The 10,700-nt window shown below is 41.2% G+C and overlaps 1 protein-coding gene across 1 annotated transcript in view; it reads left to right on the top strand.

Moving 5' to 3' along the window:
* The window catches only part of TNFSF8 (tumor necrosis factor (ligand) superfamily, member 8), an 18,116-nt gene extending 16,526 nt beyond the window's left edge, over positions 1-1,590 (top strand). The window contains exons 4-5 of the mRNA XM_009319461.1: positions 595-666; positions 1,193-1,590. Of these exons, the coding sequence (XP_009317736.1) occupies positions 595-666; positions 1,193-1,590 (470 nt within the window). The remainder of the gene's footprint in view (positions 1-594; positions 667-1,192) is intronic.
* The last annotated feature ends 9,110 nt before the right edge of the window (positions 1,591-10,700 follow it).

The following is a 10,700-nucleotide window of genomic DNA, read 5'->3' as shown; positions in this document are numbered from 1 at the left end:
TGGCGGGGTGCGTGCCCCTGCCCTGCCGTTACGGCTATGTAGGAAGGAGCGCACGCAGGAGCAACGCTGTCGCGGCTCCTCTAGCTGGCAGCTTTCGGGTCTGAACAACCAACACCCTCCCCCCAAGTCCTGGCCACAGCCACATTTTAGCCGTGAGAGAACAGAGCAACGTTTCAAAAGCACCTAAAGAGCCATTTTCAGAAGTATGTTCCAGCTAAATGTTTAAAAGCTGCTTTCTGCCATTGCACCTTACAAATAATTTGATTAAATTAAGCTTACCTGCACTTAATTTCTGTTTGTAAGAAGGAGAATGGTACAGTTTTTTGGACTGATGGCTATAATCTACCAGAGCTTTAGACTGTTATAAATTTACTAATCGAGTTACAATGCTATGAGTTCCCTGTGCAGATCAGATATTATCAGCCAAGGAGTAAGATTAATCTCTCCTACATGCTGCTTGTCGCTTTGGAGCTGCTGCTGTGGAGTTTGTCCATAATGCAGTTATAGCAAATAAATGAGGTGCCAAATGCTGACAGCATTTTACAGTAAAAAAAAAAAATCAGGAGTGGTCACTTAATCTGTTGTTTCCTTCAGGGAACACCTCCGAAGACTATTTAAGAATCCTACAGAATGTCCCGACCAAGAGAGCCGCTGCATACATGAGAGGTCAGTGGGGAGCCCAGTCGAGGGCAAGAGTTGGCAAAGAGAGATTGCAGAGCTGGCTGAAGAGCAGGCTGTTCATGTTAACCAAACCGGTTTTAGTGGGCACTTCATAGGAAAGATATCCTTAGCTTTACCTGAAATGTGGGTGTGTTTGCTCAACCCCCTATCTGATCACACAAACTTTTTTTTTTAACTTGATAAGAAAAAAATAAATGGACCTTCTGCACACAAACACATGAATCATCTCCATTATTTCCCTTTAAATATTGCAGAAGGCCATTTTCACTGCATCTCCCTGTCTTGGGTTTCCCAAAGGCTGTGTAAGTCCTTGGAACTTTTTAACACCCCATTTCCATGGGTGAACTTCCAGCCACCTGGCCAGGGCCTTTTCTTGGAGCTTCCTGCAGGAAAACCACTGCACAGGTATCTCCATTTACCAGGAGATACACTGCTGCAAGTCACATAAGGCTGAATTCAGGTCACTAGAGCTCAGCAGCTCATTTTAAAATGTGTTTGCTTTCCTTTCTAGTGTCCAATCCAGTAAACAGTTCAAAACTGAGCTTGGTCGAGAAGGGTATTTGTGAAGACATTCAGTGCAAGAGCGAAGAGCTGGTGATACAGAAACAAGGCCTCTACTTGATCTATTGCCACTTGAACTTTCACTTTCCCAACTGTTCAAACAGTCCCACCGACCTCAAGATAGAGTTCCTTGTGAATGACAAAGTCAACAGGCAAACATTATCCACATGGTGCGCGTCAGAAACGTGCCAAGAAAAGACTTTTAAGACCTTGTTCCTGCTCCATTTGACGTACCTGGATGTGAAGGACCGAATATCAGTAACACTTAATCATCCTAAATTCTTGAATGAAATTTCTCTTCCCAATGAAAATGTTCTTGGGGTCTTGAGGTACAGCGATGAAATGTGAGCAGCTCTCTGACTTTCCACTGCTGCCCAGACTTACTTTTCTCTGAACAACAGTAGCCTGCTTTTACTAGGCAACACCTTGTTTTAAATTTCCTATCTTACCTCATCGCTAGGGTCAACAAGGAAGTTTGTGTGAGTGTCCCCGAACAAAACCTAAAACACTGCAAGACCCACACCTGACAGATTGCTCTGGTTTGGCTCAGGGTAGGATTGTTGTTGGACTATCCAGCATACAACCCACAGATTTGCCAACAGTTCATCAAAACAATACTAGGTAAACACAGATTAAAATGTAACTAGATTGTGGGAAGAATAAGCAATATCTAGACTTTTTAGCTAACGGACCGCTGGCAAGGTGCCTATGTTCAGGAGATGGGGAAATCTTTTTCACTGAATTTTATGGAGTAGTATTTTGACGTGATCTTTCCAAAAAACTAACAGTCAAAGCTTTTAATTACGACTTCCTTTACAACTGGAGCATGCAACCACAGCTCTGGAGTAGGTTTATTGATAGATCATATGAAATAAAAAATGATGAAATTATTGACTCTCAGGCTGGTAGCTAAAATTCCGGGACAGGACATAGGAGATTTGGGACTTACAGAATATTTCTGTGCTGCATTCTGCTATGGACTTTATGCAATTTACTTCCAAGTGTCTTCCTTTTCACTATTTATCCATCTTTTCTATTTAAATGTTAAGCTCTCTGGGGCAGAGACTTTGTATATGCACAGTGCTCAGCCTCTGTTCTGACTTGGGGTTTCTAGAACTTTTCATAACAAATATTAAAACAGTAATCTAGTTGCAAATCTAGACACATAACAGTACATTTTCTTCGAATCCTGTCCTGCCTGACAGTACCCTGCGTGACACCAGACCACACTGGTATGTAAATACACATCTAACGCCTGCACTTTCTGAAAGTCCAAGATTTAGATCTGAGGTCCAGACTTTCCCAAAGACAATTTCAGACCTGGCCCTGAGCTGAGAGCTGTGGTTTTTGGCCAGTCCAGAGGATAGATGTTGTCTGAGCTTCTTTGGCTTAGCAGATAGCTTAGACAATGAAGGATAAAAGAGTAATCTCAGGCCCTCTTATTCTATGAATTACAGTAACACAGGCATTTACTTGAAATGTAATTCTTACAGTGTGGGGAGGGAAGGGACCAAAAAGTTACAAAAGCTGGTACCAGTTCGCTCTTTCCTCTTTTTCCTTCACCCCTGAGATCCTACTAAGGTCTATTTTCATTGGTATTCAACTTTTTCCCCTTGCGTACCTGTATCTTCTTTCCTTTACATGACTAGAGCTTAGTGAACTGTTCACATCAAAACATTTAGTCATAGATTTAATTTCTGGCTTCAGAAACTCAGTAAATGTTTTATTTTTCAGGCTTAGTTGATGTTGTCAACTGATGTAGCTTAGTTTGTATGAGCACACTTGAAATACTCCTAACAGTAGCAATTTGCTATTTGTGTTGTGTCACCAGAAACTCATTGTACATACTGGTAAGGTTTCATCCTATTGACCAGGTGACTCCAAAATACACAAGAAACTTTCAAAGGGTCATGAGCAATTGATGTGATTCATTGCTAGAGATACCGACTTTCTGTTTTGATAAACATTGATGAAAACAAAAAATCCTTTTGCTATTAATGTTTGGGGAAAAAAAAAAAGAAAAAAGAAAACTAAATGCAGGGTTTCTTTTTTTCTTTTCCCCTTAAAGAAAATAAATTTATTTTTATAAGAATCAGCTTACCCTGACTGTGACATTGTAACCTCCACCGGGATCTCCTATAAATCTTTCATGTCTCTGAATAATTTCTTTACTGAAAGAGTAGTTAAACATTGGAACAGGCTGCCCAGGGAAGTGGTTGAGTCACCATCCCTGGAAGTATTTAAAAGGCGGGGAGATGAGGCGCTTAGGGACATGGTTTAGTGGGCATGGTGTTGTTGGGTTGATGGTTGGACTCGATGATCTTGGAGGTCTCTTCCAACCTTTAATGATTCTATGATTCTATGATTCTATGAATAGGGTTTTTAACCTCTATCTGCCTCCACCTCTATACACATGACTAATGCCCAGAGAAGTTTAAGCAAGTCTGGTAGTCAGGAATCATAGCTCCTGAATATAGAAAAGGCAGCTAATGAATGAAAATATGCATTTACTCACACATATTCCCCTCCCCCTGACTTTCCCTGAAGGCTTTGAATTGAAAGAGAAAGACCATTCTTTAAAAAAATAAAGCAGCTCTCTGCATAGAATGATTTTATTCTATTGTTTTGCCAGATGGAGAAAATCCCGACAAAGCAGTGCTAAGCTTCTCAGCCCCAGGCTTTTTAATATCACAGGATAAAGCAATCTGGCCTCTACTCTGTTGCCTCTGAGAAATAAGAATAAATTATAGCCATAAAGAGAGCCCATTAATAGTGTGCAATTTTGCCATCAGTTATAAAAATGTTAAATAGCTTTCACTGAAACAAGGCCCTGAGCCAAGCAGCAGCCTCCACGCTTTCCGGCAGACTCCAAGTCACTTCACTCTTTCATCCTTTTTCCTTCTCTTATTGCCTGGTTTCTTGAAGCGGGCCATTTTGACAACAATCCTGTACTAAAAACAAAGTCCAGGCTGACCCTTCGCACAATGCCATGTCCTTTCAGCAACAGCAACAGCAATGCACTGTGGGGAGCAACCCGTTCCCATGGTCTCAGCTTCACCGCCTGCAGCAGACAAGCTTTTCTGCAGGAGGGTCCTCACTCTTCTGAGGAGCACCTCAGACCTACAGACCCTGCTCTGGTTCCCCACCACAGAGCCCAGTCCATGAGAAAGGGGGCACTACTGACAGCACTGAAGTCACGGAGAAATTTTGAAAATTCCTCCCCTTGCCCTCAGATGTGGCAAACGTGTGGCTTTCTGTGCGTATGCTCTGTTGCTAACTTGACCAGAAACAGGAAGCATCAGCAATCTCACAAGCAAGCCTGCTCTGTTGAGGTTTCTTGGCCCTTCTCAGACACAGAAAAAGTTGCGCTCTTAAACTGTCTTCTGCTTGGCTAAGAAGCATCTATGGGAATTAATATATGTATGCCGTTATTCATAATCTCGGTTGATAGAAAAAGATGTGTATTATTGGCTTAATTCTCGCTGTTTTTAATTGCTATAGAAAATTTTAATTGGGACTTAAATAGAAGTCAAGTCAATGCAATATACTTCCATCCAAGCTCTCCTGGGGGCAGCAAACCAAAATCAGATCAAGTTTAATATCAGAGATTACAGAGTTGGATCTAAACTTCACCGAGGCTGTGAAGACTTTGAATCCAGGATTGCAATTAGACTTCACCTCCTGTGAAATTGGCCTGAATGCAAACTCCTCAAAGCTCAGATCTAAAAATTGGGTCATGGTTTATCTGACACAAATTCATTATTAAGGCTATGCAAGTGCTTATTGAGAGACTTGGGAGTTTTGCATTCACTTCACTTCTGGTTTTGTTTCATTTTATTTTCTTCAGCAATTTCCAGAGGGAGAAAATATCACAGTCACTTAGAGAGAAATCCTTTACTGTGCCATGGGCCAACCAGGGGCTTTGCGCTACCTAAAAAAGCACAGCAGTCCTATGATCCCACTTGGATCAATAGCGCACTGAATTTCTGCACTCCTGCACTCCTCTTACGCACTCAAATTCCTTTGGAGAGCAAAGAGCATTCTGCAGAAGTCTCAGACACCTGCTCATGCTCTTAAATAAATATTGTTATTCTTCATAACGCTATTAGATACAAGAATTACAAGCAGCTCTGTTTGTTTTCAAGCACCCTATCCTGCAGTTAAAATAAGAAAGGGACCACTCAACACAAATAACCAACCAAAAGGCAAAATAAATAAGAAGCCTTTGCTTTTTGGGACCTCTTAACTGAGCCTTACTGACAGGACTTTAAAAAATGGAAGTGATACAACTTGTGTTTGGTGAGAATAGCACGGGAAAACCTCAAAGCAAAGGCAGCTCCTGTAGGAGAAATAACTGTAAACATGCAGATTCTGACGAGCAACACTTGTGACAGCAGGAGTTGCACTCAGTGACCTCAAAACCTCTTCCAGCCTCGGCTTTTTATGGTTATAATAGGCTCAATTTCAAGAAAGTATGATGGACTGTGAAGATACAGAGTCTTGGAAAAATGTTTTGGAAGAGTGCATTCTGCAGCAGTGCCCCAACCTGCCAGGGGAGCTCAGCTGAAGTGGTTTAAATTCCTGACTTCTATTTTCAGTACTGATCCCAGGAGCTTTGAGATTTGGGGTGGAGGAGGGTAGAGACCAAAGAAGGACAGCACAGCGCGTTCTGAAATTCAGGTGCCTCCAAGGAGAGTGAAGGTGGAGAGCCCCCAGAGCCCAACATTTGCATCAGGGCCAGAGCCTTCAACCCCTCCACGCTCAGCATCCCCTCTGGGCTGCAAAGGGCTCGCTGCAGGCAGCAACCACCCTCCTGTGTTGTAAGACAAGAGTGTTGTACGCCATGGGTAAAGTCGTCAGTTTTTCCTGAGATGCCATATCCTGTGGTGTTGGCACACCATTTCCCCTCAGCCATGTCCACAGCATCTGCATTTAGGATCCCCATTTCCCTCTATAGCCAGTGTGAAGCAAGAGCCTCCAGGAGGTGAGTCAGAACACCCAAACTAGCTGTCTATGTAAGATACCATCAATCGCTTCATGAGTCTTCACCGTGTCCTCGGTCTCAACAGCTTCATTTAATTAAAGATAAATAAAAGGTTATTTAATCTGCAGATTTATAACTTATAGACACTTTTTACTGATAATTTATGGACACTTTCAACAGCTTCCCACAGAGTGCTGTCTGTGCTTTGGGGCTGTGTGAGGCTTACGGGAAGCCCACAGCTCTCCAGCAGAATACATTTGTAAGATAAAACACAAATGTCTGCTGAGCAAGTTGTTAGATTTATGGACACAAAAGAATAAGATTTGCCTGCTTAGGTCATTTTCATTCCCACCAGCACCCATTGCTTGGACTTGTCCAGAACTGATAGAGGGAGAGCAACATTTTGGAATTAGGCACCAATTCAGTACTTAGGTTTTGAAGTGACTGTTTTCTCATCAAATACTGTTTAGTAAATATTTGACCATTTTTTTATTCCTTCAGTTTACATATTTTTAGTTTCACTGTTGTTCTATTATTCTGCTTCTACCTCTCTTTGCTTCTATTTTTCACTCCCTATTTCTGCATAAAAATGGATGGGAAAAAGCAAATAAAATATAAAATAAAGGTGAAAAAAGGAAGGAAACCAAAGTGTGAAGAATTGGAAAAAAACCCCACCTGTTTGAACAGTTAAATGAGCTCTACAGAAGCTCTAACCCCAAGGATGTGAGTGAATATTGGCATATGCGACAATCTGAAAATAGGTATTTCTACAGCTTATGCTTTAGAGGAAGAATAAGTTTAATGCTTAAAAATGAGAATTTTATTAATTTTTTTAATACTTTATATGAATGTAATTCCAGGGGCTTCAACTAAGTTCCTCAAGCTTGACAGTGGTAGAAGAGCAGAACTTTTGCCTCTGGCAAGCAGAATTGTGTGCAGTATAGCAGAGCCTTTATATTTAAAGGGTATTTTTTTCATGTATAAACCTGACTGTGTTGTGAGACAGTTCATTGGGGGCTTTAGCAATAGACACATATGAAATGTCAAAATAATTATATCATGTAAAATGAAATCGTTCTGTGTTAATTATTGCAGTTTAAATATTGGGGGCATGGGTGTTTTCCTGAATAAACACATCTGATTCATAACACAGTGGTGGGTGTGTCTTTAATCATCTTCAGAGGCATCACAAAGCATGTCTCCAGGTAGATCATAGAATCAGAGAATCATTTAGGTTGGAAAAGACCTTTAAGATCATGGGGTCCAACCGGAAACCTAACACTGCCAAGTCCACCACGAAACCATGTCTCTAAGTGCCACATCTCCACGTCTTGTGCGTACAGACCTGATCCTGCAGCCTAGCCAAACCCAAACCTATTCCTTATGGGTGACTTCACCTGATGCTGGACCACAGCAGCCCTTTGGACTACCTGCTCGGGCAGGGGGCTGCAGCAAGCATCTGCCCTGCTTCTCCAGGAGCGTGGACCCTTGTAACAGCTGTAGCAACATGCATGCACAGGTCTAGTTGGCCTTTTATTGACTAAGGCCCTGAGGCTAGGGAAGTGCTTATGAAATGTTGGCTGGTTTAAATGTGTTGTGAGCTGAAATACACCTTAGTGTGGATGGGGGGTGGCTGGCTGGTCCCCTGATGCACCGTTCAGACCCGCAGCAGTGGGATGAGGTTGTGCAGCAATTACTGGAGCAAAAGGCTGGGTCTGACTGCGCTCATATTGAGTCAGTGGCATCAGAGTCAAGGCAGCTGAAAGTATCACAGTGCTCTTGATGTTATAGGGGGGTGATGAGAGGCAGATCTGGCCCTGAAAATGTAACAGAGCTGCATTTCACAGATGCAGAGAAGTTTGCAGGAAGTTAGCAGTATCTTTCAGTGTTTGTCAGGTTTTTGTTTTTCTCTGATGACAATAAAATGTCTGTGTGACGTTCTAATGATTTAAGCCTTTTAGTTGAATGCTAATTAAAGTTTTGGAATTCAGTCCTGGACAACGCTCAGTGCTTTTGCTCTGACTCAGAGGAACACTTCACTGTAGACCTCACTTCCAGCAGGTGTTTAATTGCAACCAAGAGGCTCTAAAAATATGTGGCCACTTAAATACCTGAGTGTTTTTAAGCAGGAACAGATATAGTGCATGAGTTTACGTCCCTAAGCAATTCTGAGTCATAGCATTATATGAACAATTCACTAATGTACGTTTGTCTAGTGTCAATATTTTTAGAGAATCACTTGAGCTTTTTCTTAGACGTTGATCCTTCATTACCATGTGGACCGGGGACTTTTAAAGCTCAAAATAACTTCAGTTCAACTTAAAGGTTATAAAACTCAATAAGCAACAAGGAGTTCAGCGTACGTTTTGTTTAGGTATTACATGAAGTCACTCAAAGGATAACAGGAATTGAAGAGTCAAAGATCAAAAACATTCTTAAGCTGATTTTTTTAATAATTTTAAATAAAATTAATAAAGAAAACTATAGCAACTATGAGTTTGCATAGGAAAACACAATAGACATGACTTACTCTACAAGTCCTCTTGTATTAAGTTCTGTGCAGAAAAGACAAAGTCACTTCCTTATTGTAAAAGATAAAGAAATTGGAAAATAGCTTTATAAATAATCTACACCATGAGGTACATGCCATGTACAATTCAAAAGGTAATTTTTTTTGTTTTACTGAAGTCAGAGATTTACCACCAGTAGGACTGGAATGAAACAAAAATACAATTTATTGCAGCAGATTCACGAGGATCTTATTAATTGTCAAGGATACGCTTCATTAACAGCACTGCCAGCTAGAAGACTGATCCTTTTAAAAGGTGAAGTAAAGCCAGTTTATATATTGCAGAGGAAAGCAAAACTTGCTGGCCTGAGTCAAAACCAAGAGCCACTATCCTGGTGTCCGCAGCAGCCAGCACGTCTATGCCAGGTAAAAGGGCAAGACCGTGTCCCCGTGCACCATCCCATCCCACCAGTGACTGATGGAGATCACCCAGAGCTTTGACATGGGATTTTTCAGTTATTCTTAACATGCTGTATATATATCAACACTCCATTGCCCTTAAAGATCACGTTAAAATCTTGTAACTCACTCCTGAAGTGCCATAACCACAGAATAATTATTCAGAAATGTGGGGAGGAAAAAATGGGTCTTTTTGCTGGTTTTTAATTTATGCCCTTTATATCAGAGTGACACACCATTGTTTCACTTTCCTTATTGTGTTCCCAAAGAAAAATTACTCACAATTCCCTCACTTGAGGTGTCATAGCTGATTTTGTTTGATTTACAGTCCATTACATATGTTTTCTCTCCTGTTGCTGTCTGAGCCATGCCCCCCCCCAAAAGAAAGTGGGTAAATACAGGGAGGAAACATCTGTAACTAAATTGTGCACACAGGAAACTAAAGAATGAAAGAGAAAACAGTGCAACTTGGTGTGAAAAAATGCCAAGTAAGTCATACACTCCCCTATTAACTTGTGAGATAATTCAACTGATCTGGTTTTATACATAATAAATGTTCCTTAGAAACTATCTGTTTTTACCATACAACCCAAGTCCTGTCAAATGAACAAAATGAATGTGTTGAACAACAGTAACTACAACACATAATCCAGGAAATAATACCTAAATCCACTCCCATTCATTAGCAAAAATTCTAGTTTCTAACAGCAAGGAAGTTTTTCCTTAATGGTTTTTAGAAGTTCATATGCTACCGTTGATTTATCCTCCAGGATTCTAAAATATTCTGACCCTGCTCAGACCAAATATGCATCCCTGTTTGATGGAGACCTATATTACTGAATACGTAAACTCGTATCATTCATAATATTATTCTTTTTCTGAAAGAACAGGCTCCAAAAGGGACAAAAAAGATGTTTCTCAACTCTGCATTAGCAATTGCTCACCAGAGAATCAAAATGAATAGATTATGTTAAAGGCAAAAGGGAATATTGCATAAAAGAAACTGAAATAGATTTTTTTTTTCTTTTTTCCCCAAGCTTGCTGGGCTCAGCCCCACAAGGAAAACCAATGTCCCAGAAAGTGCAAACGATGAATTTTTCAACAAAGTCACATTGTTTTCTCTCTTTTTCTGGAAAGTACCAGTTTCACTGAAATGCTTATCAGCAGAAGTTGCTAAGACCAGGCTGGAATTTCTCATCAAAACCACAGAAAGACCAAGACACTAACTCAAAATATGCAGGGGATCTGGCTCTTCCCAGGGGCAGGAGGACGTGGCTGCAAAGCCTTACACCACGTCCCCTCTGATGGAGGAGTGCCCCAGCAGACAGCCCCAATCCCCAATGCTACGCTCCCCGCTACCACCGCAGCCCCACTGCTCAAATTTCTGTTAGTTACTATAAGAAATTGATCACGGCTAACAACATCCTGTTGGGGTGTTGTCCCCGTCCTGGTGTCCCTCTCCTTGGCTGCAGAGTAGATGCTTCCTTGCTAATAACAGGTTGTTTC

The sequence above is a fragment of the Pygoscelis adeliae genome, unplaced genomic scaffold (assembly GCF_000699105.1).
Source record: "Pygoscelis adeliae isolate BGI_AS28 unplaced genomic scaffold, ASM69910v1 Scaffold270, whole genome shotgun sequence".
In the NCBI taxonomy this organism is placed as follows: Eukaryota; Metazoa; Chordata; class Aves; order Sphenisciformes; family Spheniscidae; genus Pygoscelis; species Pygoscelis adeliae.
The sequence above is the reverse complement of the archived record's forward strand: the minus strand, read 5'-3'. Positions and strand labels throughout refer to the sequence as shown.